The 17,483-nt window shown below is 31.9% G+C and overlaps 1 protein-coding gene and 2 long non-coding RNA genes across 3 annotated transcripts; all 3 read right to left on the bottom strand.

Annotated features, from left to right (window-relative positions):
- Positions 1–688: 688 nt before the first annotated feature.
- On the bottom strand, positions 689–4,107 carry LOC125418739 (uncharacterized). Its single transcript, XM_048463065.2, has 7 exons — positions 3,464–4,107; positions 3,269–3,355; positions 3,132–3,176; positions 2,901–2,996; positions 2,672–2,773; positions 1,266–1,420; positions 689–1,189 (listed from the first exon to the last, which is right to left on the bottom strand). The coding sequence occupies exons 1-7, from the start codon at positions 4,031–4,033 to the stop codon at positions 1,108–1,110; spliced, it is 1,137 nt and encodes a 378-aa protein (XP_048319022.2). The 5' UTR covers positions 4,034–4,107; the 3' UTR covers positions 689–1,107.
- A 2,692-nt stretch (positions 4,108–6,799) lies between these two features.
- LOC132800327 (uncharacterized) lies at positions 6,800–7,659 on the bottom strand. The gene is made up of 3 exons (XR_009635361.1): positions 7,480–7,659; positions 7,332–7,350; positions 6,800–7,105 (listed from the first exon to the last, which is right to left on the bottom strand). It is a non-coding gene; the product is annotated as an uncharacterized LOC132800327 (long non-coding RNA).
- Positions 7,660–8,503: 844 nt separating this feature from the next.
- Positions 8,504–9,579, bottom strand: LOC132800118 (uncharacterized). Its single transcript, XR_009635020.1, has 3 exons — positions 9,215–9,579; positions 9,060–9,137; positions 8,504–8,969 (listed from the first exon to the last, which is right to left on the bottom strand). It is a non-coding gene; the product is annotated as an uncharacterized LOC132800118 (long non-coding RNA).
- Positions 9,580–17,483: the final 7,904 nt, after the last annotated feature.

Genomic DNA, 17,483 nt, shown 5'->3' with positions numbered 1-17,483 from the left:
CTTAACCCTCGAGGAAGTTCCCCTCACCACACCAAGGCTTAGGCCTCAGTATCAGCCTCCGCCTCAGCACCAACACATATAATCTGAAGGTGCTGGCTCCATGCCTCTTCTTGAGATGCACACCTCAAGACATTTTTGATAACCATGTCCAGAAAACACAATGTCCCATTGACACTACGCTCAAACAACATATTAGGCACACTCTTCGCTCTTTAATCTTATCTATTCATCTGAACGTCAGCAAAGAAGCATCAAATGCAAAGATGATAAAAATACCACCTGGTACTTTCTCTTTATAGCAATATACAAACTATGACAGGAATCTATAATATATTTTGTGATTACTGGAGCTTTTGAAGTTTTCCAGACATAAAAGAAACCCTCCAGACGTTCAAACGTGATCTGTAACAATAACTTCGCATATTTTTCCATGCATAAAAGCAACCTCATGTATGGCCAAATTTGATCTATATCAGTAACTGCTTTTCTTATAAAAGTCTCTTAATAGTCTAAAATATCCATTGTAGGTTCTCCAAACCAAAAGATGTCTAAGAAAACTTCTAATTCACATATTAAAATTGTGTTGCAAAACATATAAAAGCTGCATCTTTTATGTAAAACTATAAATCAGATGAGGAAAAAAACAAAACTATAAAACTATATAATAGAAAAGGAAAAAAAACAAAAATCAGGACAACAGTACGGTTTTCAAATCTCTCATAAATGGCCAGTGTACAAGTATAACCCATGAGCGCAGTGCATGCATCACTCATCACATCACAAAATACTGAGAGTTATAGGATTCAGAAAATTCACAAATGTGAATTAATTTTTCAGAATAATTATCACTCAAAAAGTGTGAGGTATATAGCACAGGTTCCCCCAAGTCATACAAATTACTGAAACAAAATTCCCTAACAAATATAAGGATATATTGATAAAATCCCCATATAAGGATTATAAGATCAACCACCATCTTTATAAAACCTAATAGCTTATACTACAAAAACCGCTGAAGTTATGCGACTCAACATCACTTTGCAACAGTTCACACCAACAAAATTGATATAATGAACCTCCAATCCTCAAATGCAACTAAACTGTGGATTATAACAACATCTCAGCAATCTGAATAGCATTAAGTGCAGCTCCTTTGCGTATTTGATCACCACAGACAAATATGTCCAACCTGATTAAAACTATGCTATTAGTATGAAGGATATGTTTAGATTTTCATATATGGTAACTGCAAATTAGCTCTTTACCCATGATTTCCCTCTTGGGAGACATCACGCCTGATTCTGCCAACTGCAACGTCGTCCTTCTTTGAAACCTCCAATGGTGTAGGGAAGTTGTTAGATGCCCTATCATCAATAACCACCAAACCAGGTGCGTTCTTCAGAATGTCCCTTGCTTTGTCCTGGCCATTAAATGAATTCAAATTTTGAAGAAATTGTTTAGCATAAACATAAAAGCTCTGAAGAACTCTGGCAAGGAACAGCTATCCAAAATTCTATTTTGAAGAAATTGTTTAGCATAAACATAAAAGCTCTGAAGAACTCTAGCAAGTAACAGCTAAAATGGTTCAAAATTCTGTTTTGCTTAATACCTAGTTTGTTAGCGGGAAAAGAAAAAAGACACTAAAAACAAACACACAAACAAGATGCATGGGCCCTAGCTATTGTGCAGCCAGTCATGGTAGCCTAATATACATGATCATTTGCCATCCCAACAACGTTCATTACTAAAGATATGAACAAACAAAAGGGGAAGAGAAAACAGCAGTATTGATAATTTGATACTCCCTCATTTTCCACTTGGAAAATGTTTTTGCACTTTAATATTTTCATGTTTTTTTTCCAAACTACTCAAGAATACAACATCAAATCAGATTCAAAAAGAAAGATGATGTGGCAAACTGGCAATCAACATAATTATGTACCTCAATCAAATTATAGCCTCATCTCTAATCAGTAGAAAAACGTGCACAATTTCTCATCAGATGGCAAATGCAAAGAGAGAAATTTGCAACTAAAGCTGCTCTTTCCAAATGATAAAGTAAAATGGAAGACATACAAAACACAGGGTTTGGGCCTATTTTTGTAAAACAAACATGAAGGTACAAAGTTTTTCTTCACCAAAATGGTTTATCTTCCAAAAGAATCAGACATTTGTCCGTTCTAATTTACAATCCAATATAACCATTGATGGTAAAGCTTTCAACTTGATTTAGAAGATATCATAGTTGGGATTCACATAAACAGCTGCAGCAACATATTGGGAAACCAAATAACATAGACAGTCCCAAAGAACCACAGAACCACAGTTAAGACACCCCCAATTCCTAACATACACCTAAAACACAAAACCAATATCCAAAACCTTAACCAAACGAATGGTTTGATATAGAAATTGACACTTTCTTCAATATAAATGCTGACCAAAACTATCAGATCTAGTCATTAAGACTTAAGTTAACAACTCTTACGGGGCTTAAAGTCTTAAGTATAGCAAGCAACTGAATGCACCTATGTTCTTTTGTGTTATGCATGGTGACTCTCTACAATTTATCAATTCATTGCTTGTAGCCTATAAGAAAATCCTAAATTGGGACTAATACAAGTAATGGCTCACTGAGGGGAAACAATATATGATAGACTTAGACTGTTACCTCATCGAGAGGCTTCTCGAATTGAAGATTTACACTCTCTGCATGAGCACGCATAACAGGGACACGTATACAAGTGGCAGTCACCCTGACATTAGAGTCATTCTGAAAAAGGGATTGAAAAGGAAAAGATATTTCACATACAATTAAACAAGTGTGGATCCCATCTCATAAAACAGGAAAAACCCAGTAAAGCACAACTTAGCTTAGCGTAGAAGAAGAGTGTATTTACCCATATTTTCCGTGTCTCTTTAACCAATTTCATTTCCTCTTCATTGTACCCATTTGGAAGAACAGAGGAATTATGAGAAAACAAATTAAAAGCATACTGCAAAAGTTTGAAAGTACAAAGTGGTGACTAATAGCAAGTCAAAAAAAAAAAAAAAAAGAAGAAGAAGAAGAAGAAGAAGAAGAAAGAAAAATGAATTCCCAAAATTCAGCACTGCACAATATGCAGACATACCTGTCGCTGAAATATGTCACAAGTAGGTTGTTTTCCTTCGAGGACCTTGAAAAAACATAAAGGAAAATATATTACTCACAGTGAATGAATGTAAAACACAAGCTCAACTCAGAAAAACACTAAAAATAGGAAGAAACCTCGTGGGTCTGCAGTTCAAGCTCCCTCATAGCAGCAGCACCAGCACCACTAGCAGCTTGATAAGTACTAACAACCATGCGTATTACCTAAAAGTAAAAACAAACCCATTCCTTATTTCCTAGAACCAAACTTTTTGGCTCAGAAATCAAATCCAAGAAAAACCCAATGCAAACAAATAAAGAACAGTGTTCAACCTTAGAATGACGATGTAGAGGCGTTGCAGCCATCAAGCAAATGATGGTAGAGCAATTAGGGTTAGCTATCAGTGCACCCTTTCCATTCCCAACCTTAATCCCATCCATGGCTTCCGGATTAACCTCCGGAATCACAAGCGGCACACCGTCCACCATTCGGAAAGCAGAGCTATTATCCACTACAATGGTACCGCGGTCGACCGCAATCGGACCAAACTGCTTGCTTATGGAGCCACCGGCGCTGAAGAGCGCGATATCGATGCCGTCAAAGCTATCGGCGGTGAGCTCCTCGACTTCGTAGTTTCGGTCCTCGAATGAGATTCGCTGCCCAGCTGAGCGCTTGGAGGCCAGCATTTTAATGGAGCGATAAGGGAAATCCCTGTCGGCTAAGACCGAAAGGAATTCTTGACCGACGGCTCCGGTTACGCCGACAACAGCCAGCGACGGCGCGTTCTCCTGGAGGGACATCCGGACCCGGGTCGGACCGTTCCTGGATTTGGGTCCCGGTATACGAAGCCGGCCGAAGAGGTCGGACCGGTAATGGAGCTGCTGGTTAGTGAAAGCCGCCATTTTTGCCCACCTTGGCTTTAGAGAGAAAATGTTTGAAAGATAGAGAGAGAGGCGGAGGCGGCTTATAGGGTGAGTTGGTATTTAAATACAATCTGAATGAAATCTAGTGGCATTTTCAGTGGGTTTTGAGTAATTTTAATTTTTATTTATTTTTTTGTTTTTTATATGTTGAACATCTGGCTGTTTTTTATTGGCGTGAAGAGAATTAGTATTTGTGTCGTTATGTATGCGATTCATTCTCTATTTCAGACTTTCCAATGGGTTTTCACACGGTGGGTGCGACCCACGGTTGTAGTACTTTAGTATGGTCCATGAAAGGGGAATTTGGCCCAATGTCACTTTTTAAAGGGCTACGATGATATATATTTTTTCATTGATCAATTTTTTTTTTATTTTTTAATATTCATTACATTTTTAAAAAATTTTAAAAAATCTATATGTTCTTTATTTTAGATTTAATATAAAAGAATCTTTTGTGGCTCCTTCGATTTGGTTTCTGGGTTCTCATAAAAAACCAATGCTGAGATTAGAAAGAGGACCAAATCTAAAGACAACAAGCTTGAGTTCGAAGAAAGCAATGCTCAGATCTTCAGACTAATGCTCGACGATGCCCATCTTTAATCCCTCCTTTATTTCTACGAGTATCAGAATGCTTTTACCTTCTCACTTGTGGTTGTTTTTTCTCTGCTGCTTCAGAAATACTTGAATGGTGGATCGAAAGAATCTGGATCTTTAGCAAATGGTGGTTTTGTTTCAGTTCTACTAGGATTTGTGGGTGTTTTTAAGTTTCTAACGTTGCTCGCCAATGTTTTTTGAAAAATCAGCATCAATGAGGGCGGAGAAGCCATGAATAGAATCACCAAAAATTCTAAAAACGTTATCAAATTGGCCAAAAAATTTGATTACTGTAGGGCCTTCAGTAATTACCGATGAAACCTACGATAATCAATTTGTCCTTGCTGGAAACATTATCGTAGGTTTCATCGGTAATTACTGAAACCCCTGTGGTAATCATATTTTACCCATTTTTTTGCCTCCACAAGTCCCTTAATGTGTGTTAAATGCAACAACATGCAAAATATACATTCTTTAATGATCCTAGGAGAAAAAATTCCAAAAGTTCGGAAAAAGTTCTTAAATTGTCAAAAACAATTTATTACCATAGAGTCTTCGGTAATTACCGATGCAACCTATTGTAATTAATTTGTCCTTACTAGAAATATTACTGCAGGTTTCATCGATAATTACCGAAACCCTGTGGTAATTACATTTTACCAATTTTTTAGCGCCCACAAGTCCCCTAATGTGTGTTAAATGCAACAACATGCAAAATATACTTTTTGCAATGATCCTAAAGAGAAAAAACACCAAAAGTTCTAAAAAAGTTCTTAAATGGGCATAAAAATTTAATTACCGTACGGCGTTCGGTAATTACCGACAAAACCTACGATAATCAATTTGTAGCTGCTGAAAAAATTACCGTAAGTTTCATCGGTAATTACCGAAACTTCTATGGTTATCACATTTTACCAATTTTTTGGCTCACACAAGTCCCCTAATGTGTGTTAAATGCAACAACATGCAAAATATACATTCTTCAATGATCCTAAGGAGAAAAAATCCAAAAAATTCAAAAAAAGTACTCAAATTGCCAAAAAACATTTATTACCGTATGGTCTTCGGTAATTACCAATGCAACCTACGGCAATCAATTTGTCCTTGCTGGAAAAATTACAGTAGGTTTCATCGGTAATTACCAAAACCCTTGTGGTAATCACATTTTATCAATTTTTTGGCACCCATAAATCCCTAATGTGTGTTAAATGCAAAAACATGCAAAATATACTTTCTTCAATAATTCTAAAGAGAAAAACCCCAAAAGTTCTGAAAAAGTTCTTAAATGGGTATAAAAATTTGATTACAGTAGGGCCTTCGGTAATTACCGATGAAACCTACGATAATCAATTTATAGTTGCTGGAAAAATTACCGTAGGTTTCATCGGTAATTACCGAAACCTCTATGGTTATCACATTTTATCAATTTTTTGGCCCCCACAAGTCCCCTAATGTGTGTTAAATGCAACAACATGCAAAATATACTTTCTTTAATGATTCTAAAGAGAAAAAACCCCAAAAGTTCTGAAAAAGTTCTCAAATTGGCACAAAAATTTGATTACTGTAGTGCCTTCGGTAATTACCAATGAAATCTATGGTAATCAATTTGTAGTTGCTGGAAAAATTACCGTAGATTTCATTGGTAATTACCGAAACCCCTATGGTTATCACATTTTATCAATTTTTTGGCCCCCACAAGTCCCTTAATATGTGTTAAATGCAACAACATGCAAAATATTTTCCACTTTATTCGACAGTTAATGAGAAATGAGGGTAGATGAGAAATGAAAGATGGTTCCATTTATTTGACACTTTCATATCCATTTATTTAAATATTTTCCACAACTGCACAATTAATTCTCTCCTGACTACTCTCTTTTGGACATACTACCATAGAGCCTCATTTTAAAAGAGATTGGAAGAAGCTTTCAAGCTGGGAATAGTCTCCAATTTAAAACTAACTAAATTTCAATGCATACCATTCAAACAAATTCAAATGGTCCCAAACTAGAGAGCCAATATTTGAGAACTCAATTACCATCCATTTAAATTCTCATCCTTCTTATTTTTTGCTTTTCCACATCTCAAACAATATGGAGATTTTAATAATGAAATTGGGTCCTTACACTTCATCTTGAAATAAGAATCATGTAGAAAAACTAAAAACTAAATCTGAATTAGTAAGAGAAAAATGTACAAGTGTTTTATGAATAAAAACTAGAGAATATTACAAGATGATTTTTTCCACTTGCTGTATATAAAGCTTTGACAAGAAGCAAAAATTCTCTGCCACCAATAGAACATTCCTCTGCCAACAACTATAAAATTGCTAAAAGCTATTTTCATTTTCTTGGTGAATCCACCATCAATATATAAACAACAGATGTTGCCCCGCCCGCCATGGAATAAGACAGTTTTCTAAGCATCCAATTCTTGGTGAGACGTTTTGTCAAAAACCTAGAATGCAAGCAGTCAAGCATCAGCATCAAAAAGTGGAAAGAAAAACAAAGAAAACAAGTATACCAATATACAAGATATAGATAAAACACCATTAAAGTAAAAATTATCCCATTACTGTCAAAAGCAATCTAATTTATTTATAGGCATAAAAAATAATAGAAAACATCAACAAATGAATTTGAACAGAGCATATAAAAAGCTGAGAGAGACAAAGTTCACTTACATTGAAAGAACAGGAATTGCTGATATTGCCCATTGCAGACACAAAAGAAGAAAATAATAAGATACGAATTAGTATCTTAAGATAGTGTATTTTATGGCAGTTGGGCTGTCAAATATGGCATAGAAAAGGCTCAGAATTTATGATATACCCATTAAATTGAACAAGTGGAATGGTGACAACACAAATTTGATTTTTGGAAGTGCAATGAAAGCCCATGAAACAGCTCCTACAAAAGGCTTTGTTGGTATCAATCTCAATTTGACCTAAAGTTCCCCATCAATGTCAAAATCTCGAACACCAATTGGCACCACAATTGGTATAATGCCAAAATTTAGTGATAGCATTAAAAGCATACTGGTACCTCCAGTATAATCGAGATCGATTTGATATCTGGATGAAATCAAAGGAAATATTTGCAGTTAGTTATAATATTTAGTATACAAGTTTCAAAGAAAATAATTAAATACCTAGAGTATCCATGAAGAAAAAAAAAAAAAAGACATAACTCTAATTTGGATTCCAACTTATCCCAAAATTAATCAAAAAAAAAAAAAAAAAACACCCCACAAATGTTTTAGAAAAACCCCATAAACCAATCATATTGCTTTTAGCCACTTTGGCTTTTCTTTTTAGGGGGATAAGAATTTTCAGATTTAAGACATGCATATGATTTTTCTGTAATAAGAATTTTTTGTTAAAAAGTCATACTGATGCTAACTCTCACACTCACTGATAAGAATCTTTAACTTTCCCTCTGTCTATAACTTTTAAATTCCAATACGTAGAAAGTTACAAACACCTGAAAACAGTAAAAAAAGAAGAAAAAAGCAGAGGGACAACCATTGTCTAGGACAGTCCAAGGAAAACCAAAAAATATAAATCAATAAGTAATGTGCTACTACATTGCAATAGATTTATGTATAATTTTATGTTTTTACCATTTCAAGGATCATGATTTATGGGAAAAATGGATCGCTGCAACAAATTGCGCCTTGAAACACAAAGATTTGATGTTAAAAACACTGTAGGTTTTCTTTCATGGAGTTGACATATATAAGGGGAGCAAAACAAGATTTCATGCATTAATGTCATACCCACAAAGAGATATTTAGAGGAGTATTTGGCCATTGGAGAACACCAGCTTCACAATTACTGTGTTTTTGAGATCATATTGATGGGAAAAACTTGTTGAGATTGAAAGGCAGATGGTAGAATTCCTCACTTCTTGTATCTGTCTTAAACGACTGGAACCTATCCCACCAATGCATGCCTCTATCTTTCCTTGTTGCACTGTCTTTCTTATGCAGAGTGATGTCAAGGAAAATTGCCAACATACCAGCAATAAACGGTTCTGACGAGAACGGTACGTTGATCATGTCATTGAACTGCATATGAAGGAGGAAATGTGAGATAATTAAATACTTTCCCAGAGAGGACTAAAGCAAAAGTGAGATATTTGAGAAAAGAGGATTGGTACCCATCTTGCTCCAGTGTGCATTGGACCATAACCATTAACAACAATATACTCATTGAAGTATTGTGGGATTGAAAAGCCTATGAAAATTGAGAAGCCTATAATAAACTTCATCCTAAAACTATTTAGATTGCAAAATTGAAATAAGCTGAGACCTGCTGAACCTGCTCATGCATAGTGTTAGAGAATTAGATTCATAAACTTTCAAAGGTGTGACAATACAAAAAATGCTTCATTATTTTCATAAAACATACCAACATAGGCAAAGAAAAAGCAATACAAAGCCGCAATGATTGGTGCTGGAATTGAGGCAAAGACAGCTCCAAATTTTCCTGAAATCTATGTTTATGTGCTCAATACATGTACTCTCTTTAAAAATAAAGAATTATATGCAAAATATATCATTTACCTAGTATAGAAAAGAAGATCATGAATCCAGCTGAAATCTGAATAACTCTTCAGCTGCCAACACGTGTCAAAGCTAACAAACCAGCATTTTCACTGGAAGAATTTGAAGGATGGTATAAGCCAGCTGGGGAAAACTAGTTAATATATAAACTCAACAGTATCTTTAAGTACAAGAATCCTAGAACCATACACAAATACAGATGATCCACTCCAAGTTCCAAATATACCAGAGAAAAGAGTGTCGACTCCCTGTGATCAGGAGAAAAACATAACGATTACCCAAAAAAATGAAATGGGATATGTATATGAAGGCAACCTAAAAATCATTGCTAGAACTAATGAAGTTTGACTATTTTGGCAAGCAAATTGACAGAACGGAGACAAACATATCAAAACCTTTTTTTTTTTTTTTCTATTGACAAAAAATATCAAATTATATATAAGAAGTGTCGAAGACTTTCTAACAGCAGCAAGGTGAAAAGTTAGTACATTTTAGTGACACTGTCATATTTTACAACTAAATTCATAATTGCTATCCACATTGATATTAGCAAGAAGTTTGTACCTACCAACCAACACCACGGCTAAGAATAGAAGGTAACAGGGGAGTTGCACTTGCATACCTTGACACAGCTATGAAGACACCAGTGGACTGTTGAATCGAAAATTTGTTGAAAAAACAAGGAGAAACAACAAAAAACAAAAGAATTTAGGGAATTATCAATTTGAAGCTACCCAGATTAAATAAAAGCATTATCAAGACCGATTTGATACTTGGATGAAATCAAAGGAAATATCTGCATTTAGTTACAATATTTAGCATACAAGTTTCAAAGAAAATAATTAAATACCTAGAGTATCCATAAAGAAAAAAAAAAAAACATAACTCTAATTTCGATTCCAACTTATCCCAAAATTAATCAGATAAAAAAAACACCCCACAAAGGTTTTTAAAAAAAAACCCTAGAAACCAATCAAATCAAAAAAGCCAAAGGAAAAATGAAGCAAAGAGACCAGGCATTTTATTAGAGAGGCCAAGTGAAACAGTAACCTTGGGCATCTGCTTCTGCCATGCAACACCAACCTTGAGCTTCGTATACAAATCCATGTCCTCCTTCTTCACAATATCCTAATTTCAAATTCCAAACCATCAATTTCTTTGTATGCAATTTTGGTAACCGGAGAGATGAAATGGGGTTGTTTGGCAAAAAGGCAACGAAGTGAAGAAAGCTTGATGAATGAGAAGAGATGAGCCAGCTTTGGGGGAAAGGTGATGAAAGAGAAGAGAAAAGTCGAATGAAGAAAAGAAAGAAAAAAAAAATAAGTAAAAATATTTAATTTGGATATAAGGGTATTTTAGGATTATTAAAAATTAAAAGGGTAAAAAAAAAAAAAAAGATACCAAATGAAGGGGTAAAAATCGTTAAGCTCATCCCTATGAGGGCATTGGGCCAAATTCCCCTCCATGGAATCCAGAAGATGAGCCCAAGTATTAGACCCAAGACCATATAGCCTATGAAAGATGGCAAATCTAGATCCGAGCCCAAGTTCATAACCTTGAACCCGAGATTTAGACCAAGCCCTACAGAATATTTAATTTTTAAATATTTTACTGGGAAGAAAACAAAAATGCTCACATGTGGACCGAAAAGAAGGAAAAATGTCTACCCTCTTTTTTTTTGGGAACAATTTACCTAAATTACATTCTATTTAAAATCCCTCCCTTTTCATAACTTGAATTCGTACTTTCGTGGGTACAAATAGAGGTGCTCAACCACTAGAGCTAATCCTCTTTGTTAATGCCTACCCCTCTTTAAAATCCATAATTTTGCCCATACTTCAATTATCCTACCTAATAAATATCAATTATATCCCCTTTTGAATCATTAACAAAGGAATATTTTCTCATCCAACCGTATAATTTTTCTCATTCTCTCCGTCAATGTCACACCCATTTTTTCTTTCTTTTTTTCTCTTTATTTCCTTGGAAAATCATTTCCAACTTCCTTTAGGCTTTTCCCAACCAAAAAAAGAAAAAAAAAATTCTCACCCTTTTGCTTGTTTCTCCATAAACTCACAAGGGAAAGAGAAGGAAAATATTGAAAAAAAGAAAAAAGGAAAGTATAAAAGAGGAGAGCAATATTAGTGTATGCATGCTGTATATGTATTCTGAAATTAGATAAAAGAAAAAAAAAAGAAATAAAGAAAACAGAAAAAGCCATATCAATCCAAAGTTGAAGACGCTATATCTCAATATAGAATTAAGGTATATGATCAGGATATGTGGTTGGGGTTGGGATATAGACAAACTCATGTAAAGGCGAGGTATTCAATTATCAAATGGGGAATTTTATTAAGTGGGGGTCTTTTTTATTTGTTAATGGATGTTCACCCCACCCAAAAGTCAGGGTTCTTGGCCCATTGGGGCAGGGTACCAAATAGTGACTTGGCCAAGTATAGGACAGAGACTCTATTTGGTATCTCGCTACACTAGAGGCAGGGTTCCCAACTTTTGGATGGGGTAATAGACATAAACTAGGCAGAATACTAACAAAGACTATCTGTAACAACCCTTACTAAAATACTTATGCTGTACAAGTTTGATCCAATTTGACTAAGTGGACTATATGTAAATTTCAAGTTGATTTTTTCTGTGGCCAATGTTTTGGTTTGATTGATATACCATTGTGCAGAGCTCGTTGATACAAGTTCATAGGTTGACAGTATTTCAAATTCGAATTTTGTCTACTAGTGATCCAAGTCTCTATATAAGTGCTGAGAAGCATTCCTAATAGGGAACAAAATCCAAAACACCTATTTCATCCCCCAAACCTAAGAAACCTCTCCATAAACTCAAGGAGCTAAACCGATTTGACTCGAACCCATTTGAACACCAAACGTGTCACTGCTGTTTTTTCTTTTTCCATCCACTACCAAGCTACATGCATCGACAACCGTAGAAGCCTAACTCATGGAGACCGAGCTGCTAACATTTCCAGTTGAACTACCTGCTGACTAGCTGGGATCAGCCGTTTAAGGCTGGTGATCGCGGTTTGACTTTTTTTTCCCGATGTTTTCTTCATTCTTTGGCTATTCCAGACCAACCTATACCTTTTACCCCTTTTTTTTGACCTTTTGAATCCATTCCCAAGATTCATTTGTTAAGATTTCTTATGGTTTGAGAGATTGATTAACGAGAAGCTTGGTCAAATTTTTTGATGAGATTTTCAACTAGTAGTAACACTTTTGAATCAAGGCGAACACACCATTATATTCCTTATCTTTTGGGCTTTTCATTGATAAAAAATTTGTAAATTTATTGTATGATAATTTTTCCATTTTTAGGTTAATTAGTTAAATACTAAATAAAATTGGACTATGTTTGGATAAAAATTGGTCAAATTGGATAAAATTGAAGTTAGATTAGTGTAACTAGATAATAATAGAATCCATTGGAAGGTTCAATTTCATAAAATTTATTTTCGAGTGAAAAACCCTAATTTTAGATATCGAATCCTAAGGTTTGATGGTATAATTGTACCATTAAGTATCCAATTTAACGTAATTTTATAGTTGTCGGAGACTGAAGATATTTTATTATATTACAAGAACTCGTACTTAGAGGCAATTCTATGGGGGAGGAGGAGTTAGCATCAGCAGTATTTATGAATGATTATATTTTTAAATAGTTTTCATGCTAGTACAATATATATGATTTGGATACTTTATGTATATATATATATATACGGGTTGATCTAAATGTTTACTTTATGCATATATAAGTATTGGTTTTCACATATATGTGTTATCATTTCATGTGATTTTTGATAAAAATTTTAATTGTTTTAAATTTCAATGAGTTCATAATGAACTTGTGAATATTGGCATTAAAATATTTTGGTAATTAAATTGATATTTTTGTCCTTTTAAAAAATAATTGATTTTGAAAAAGCGAACTGAAAATTATATATTTTTAAGCGTGTTTAAGTGATAAGTGTTTAAAAATGATTTTTGGTGATATGAATTTACCATGTAACTATGTTTTGGTATGAAATGATAATTTGAAAAATTTTAAACTATTTAAATAAATAGTTGAATTTGAATATTAGATTACGCTTTATAATACAGTATTATTTGGAAAAATATAATTTTACAAAGATTGTTTTATGGATATTGTAATGTTATTTTCAATTGGTGTACTATATAGTACCAGTGCTTCTGTTCAGTATTATTTTATAGCGCACAGGTTTACCATGATTCCTATAGTATGCTAAAGATCGTAAGATAGGTTTATCCCATAGATTCATCATTGCCAAGATACATTTCGTACACTAAATGTTATAAGGTATGTTTATCTTACAAGTTTGTATGGTCACGACGCCTTTAAGATGATAAGAGTCATGAGGTGGCTTTGTCACATAAGTTCCTTTTCTTTTACTGTTTGATGATATTTCAGGACACATGCAACATTTAGCAGTGCTAGATCGTATAGTACATTGTTTATATTTTTGAATATATTATTGGTTTTTTTGATATTTATGGTTTTATTGTATTTTCCATAATTATTTGATGAAATTATGTCTATACTATTTTATGCTCAATATTTAAACCATGATTCATCTAATATAGAATATTTTAATGGTAACTGAATTTATATTATTTAAACATCTGTTTTATAATATAGATTTAAGGTACAAGTTAAGTTTTGTGAAATGAATTTTTAATAGGGAACCTTTCCAATTAGTGAAACGAGCGATATTGAGAGAAAAAATTATAAAAATAAAGTACTATAATCTATTGTACCATGTCACTCGTCAAGATATTTTTGCATCATATTTTATTTGTTTTTTCCTAGGCCTAGGCAAATGTACATTGAAATAAATTCAAATGTTTGATAGTACCAAAATAAGTATTTTGATAAGTAATATTAAAAGAAATGAAGTTTTCAAAAATAAAAACTAAAAACATATTATCAATATCAAAAAAGAATATTTTGTTGGTTTAAATTGATGACTATATCTATGCTGAAAATAGCTCATTGTGAGGATTATGCGATCGAAATTTTAGCTAAAATTTTATCAAAGTTTATGTTTTTTTAAGAGATCGAAAGCAAATTTGAATTCTAAATGAAAAAGGATAGAATTTCCATAATATTTATAGAAATTTTTAAAATGTCACTGAAATTTTATGGAAATTTCGGTTAAAATATCTATATTAGATCTTTTACAATTTGGTTAAAAAATCCATAATATACATTGAAATTTTGAAAGTTTCCATGAAAATTTTAGAAATATCTATGAAATTTTTAAATTTTTTAATTAAAAAAATTTATAAATATGATTGATATTTAGTAAATTATTTTATCAAATTAATTTTAGTGATATATTTTTTTTTATTTTTTAATTGTCTTTCAAATATTTAATAATATAAATAAAATAGAGTGAATTAATAAAATAGAGTGGATTAAATTGAATAACCTTGATAGGTTTTATTCATTGATAAACTTTATATATAATTACTATACATTTTGTGTAAAATAGATTCATTAGAAATTCATAATTACAAGTTAATAATTGATTACATAAAAATGTAAAATAATAATGTGGATATAAAATATTATGTATAATTAATATTGATAGCTTTTAAATTAATAACATTAAGCAAATAAAAATATAAAGATGATAGAATATATCATAATAAACATATAAAACAACTACATGTGATACAAGAACTTTATGGCTGATATAAATGAGAACGAGAAAGAGATCTAAAATTTTTAACCATATAAAAGTTCTATGAATATTGAGATGATATTTATGAAATATTATATAATTGTAATAATTATTTTATTTTAATTAATAAATAATTTTATCAAATATATATATTTTTAGAATATTTTTATTAATAATAATTTATTTATGATCATTATCGTTTATTTTAAATTAAATTAATTAAATAAAATAATCCAAAATTCCAATAAAAAATTTTATTTTTAAATATATTTTTATTAGTTTTTATAAATTTTTATCAATATTTAATAATTTTTAATATTTCTATATAAATTTATATATTTTGAGCATTCAATCGAAATTTTGAATTTTAAATCAATTTAATTTTATTTAGACCAGCCAATTTAGTTTTGTTTATGCGCAGGTGCAGCCCATATAAGTTCTTGGGTTTGCGTGGAGGCCAATCCATTTTTAACCTTAGGTTTAGCATTTAGGATGTCTTCTTCCTCGTTAGAAAGTCGCCGCTCATTTTCAACAGTTTTCAGCTCTCAAATCTCAACATCTTCGACCGAAAAAAATTGATTATTGTGAAAATATAGAGAGAACTGTTCACTTTTCGCCATCTCAACATCTTCGACCAATTATTTCGACTTTTAATCGCTGGTTAAGAGTAATTTTAATTAACTTTTTCTTCACCAAAAACAATTACAAGAAACTTCTATCTTACAGCCTAAACATACAATGCGTAAAAGGTCACCGATTTATTTATTTATTTATTTATGTCCGTAAGTTATTTTATATAATATAAAATGACAAACACGACGCAAAAAGAGAAAGAGATGATGTTTTTGATTTGACAAAAGTCAAAACGTGGCCGACCATAGTAAATGAGCGGTACCCTGTTTTGAAATGAGTGGTATACTTTTTCAAAAAAAAAAAAAAAATACATATATATATATATATATAGAAATCTCATAGTGTGGTCCGTACGGATCAAATGTGTGGCATACAAGAAATATCATGATGCGGTCCATTAAGTACATAAATCCGCATTGAAAACCATTTTGATGTGCATCCTATGTGAATAGACCACACCATAAGGGATGATTGGGAGTAAATCATTATCCTTGGTTAAATCTTGAATGTCAAGTCAATATATCTTTCTTTTTTATTTTCAGTTCTTAACGAATGATAGAATTTAAAACGAAATTACTCAATTGATAGTATTTCTCATATTCATGTTTATTTATTTATATTTATATGTGAAGTAGTGAGTTTGAAATATCAAAAAAAAAAAAAGGAAATGTGATAAGAAAACAAAAAATCAATGATAGGATGGTCTACAATAACGAAGGATCTAGAAGGCATAAAAAATAGCTTTTCAATTAAAAAAAAAAAAATGTATACTAGCTATAAAATACAGTCTTTAGATATGAACTTTTAGAGGTTTTCACCTTAAAATCTAAGATAAATTTACTTAACTAAAATTAATTTGAATTGCTGTAGGACATGAGGAAATTAAACATTATTCTTAGAAGTGTCATTCCAAAACTTTGCTAAAATGTCTTTAATTATCTCTTTTCTTTTAATTTATCAAGAGTATCTGGTTATTGATTTGGAAAAGTAGATTCTGTTTAGTTAATATATATATATATATCCAACGATAAGATATATATTTTTTTCTCATCAGTATTGGTCTGCAAGAGCAAATTGATTAACAAATTCACACATTGATATCAATGTTTCACTTTCATTGCTTAAAATTTAAGCTTTTGCAGTTTCAATTTGGACAAAAATTAGATAACGCTTTGCTAGAATATGCTCTAATGTAGACTGTTTAAAACCATTGTATAATATATTATTAATTAATTTTACTTTTGTTCATAAAAAGATAACTTCGATTTTGGGAATGTGGATATATCGATCATTCTAATAATAATATAAGATTCCACATTTTAATGACTATTAGACATATAACAATCTTTTTATGTGCGACACAGTCATATAGTGCACCTTCATCGAATGATAAAAACTATTGAGATGATATCCAAGTTTAGTGACCCTCCCAGTTGTAATAATTATAATAATAACAAATAAAAACATTGGCGTGTAAATAACATTTTAATGCTTAATAATTAGCTTATATCCAAGTCAATGTAATATCATGAGTAATAATTGTATTTTAAGACAAAATTTCATTATACTTTGATGGGAGACCGACTTCCATGATTTGAGGTATCACTTTTTTTATTTGAAAAAATAAAAATAAAAAGCCTTTATTTTTTTTACAAAAAAAAAATTAATAATAATAATAATAATACTAATAGTTACTTCAGATCCTTAATTTTTACAAATAGAAACATCCAAATATTTGAAGAACGATGATATCAATTCTATGAACCTTCAATGAGTTAAGTTCTTATGGAAGGGATGTGGATGATTCTTTTGGGAGCTTAATTTTATATTTTTTTTAGGAAAAGGGAAACCAAAAATTAAGTGTATGGAACCAATACACATGCTCTTAAAATAATACTATATCAA

Source organism: Ziziphus jujuba, chromosome 12 (assembly GCF_031755915.1).
Source record: "Ziziphus jujuba cultivar Dongzao chromosome 12, ASM3175591v1".
Taxonomy (NCBI): domain Eukaryota; kingdom Viridiplantae; phylum Streptophyta; class Magnoliopsida; order Rosales; family Rhamnaceae; genus Ziziphus; species Ziziphus jujuba.
Note: the sequence above shows the minus strand (reverse complement) of the source record. Positions and strands in the feature narration are given on the sequence as shown.

What these genes read in the sequence shown, in the direction of transcription:
- LOC125418739 (XM_048463065.2), bottom strand. Translation starts at nt 4,033, where the DNA reads ATGGCGGCTTTCACTAACCAGCAGCTCCATTACCGGTCCGACCTCTTC. An exon ending in TTGAACTGCAGACCCACGAG is followed by an intron (nt 3,177 to 3,268) that starts GTTTCTTCCTAT and finishes TGTTTTTTCAAG; the next exon opens with GTCCTCGAAGGAAAACAACC. An exon ending in AAGAGACACGGAAAATATGG is followed by an intron (nt 2,774 to 2,900) that starts GTAAATACACTC and finishes TCCCTTTTTCAG; the next exon opens with AATGACTCTAATGTCAGGGT.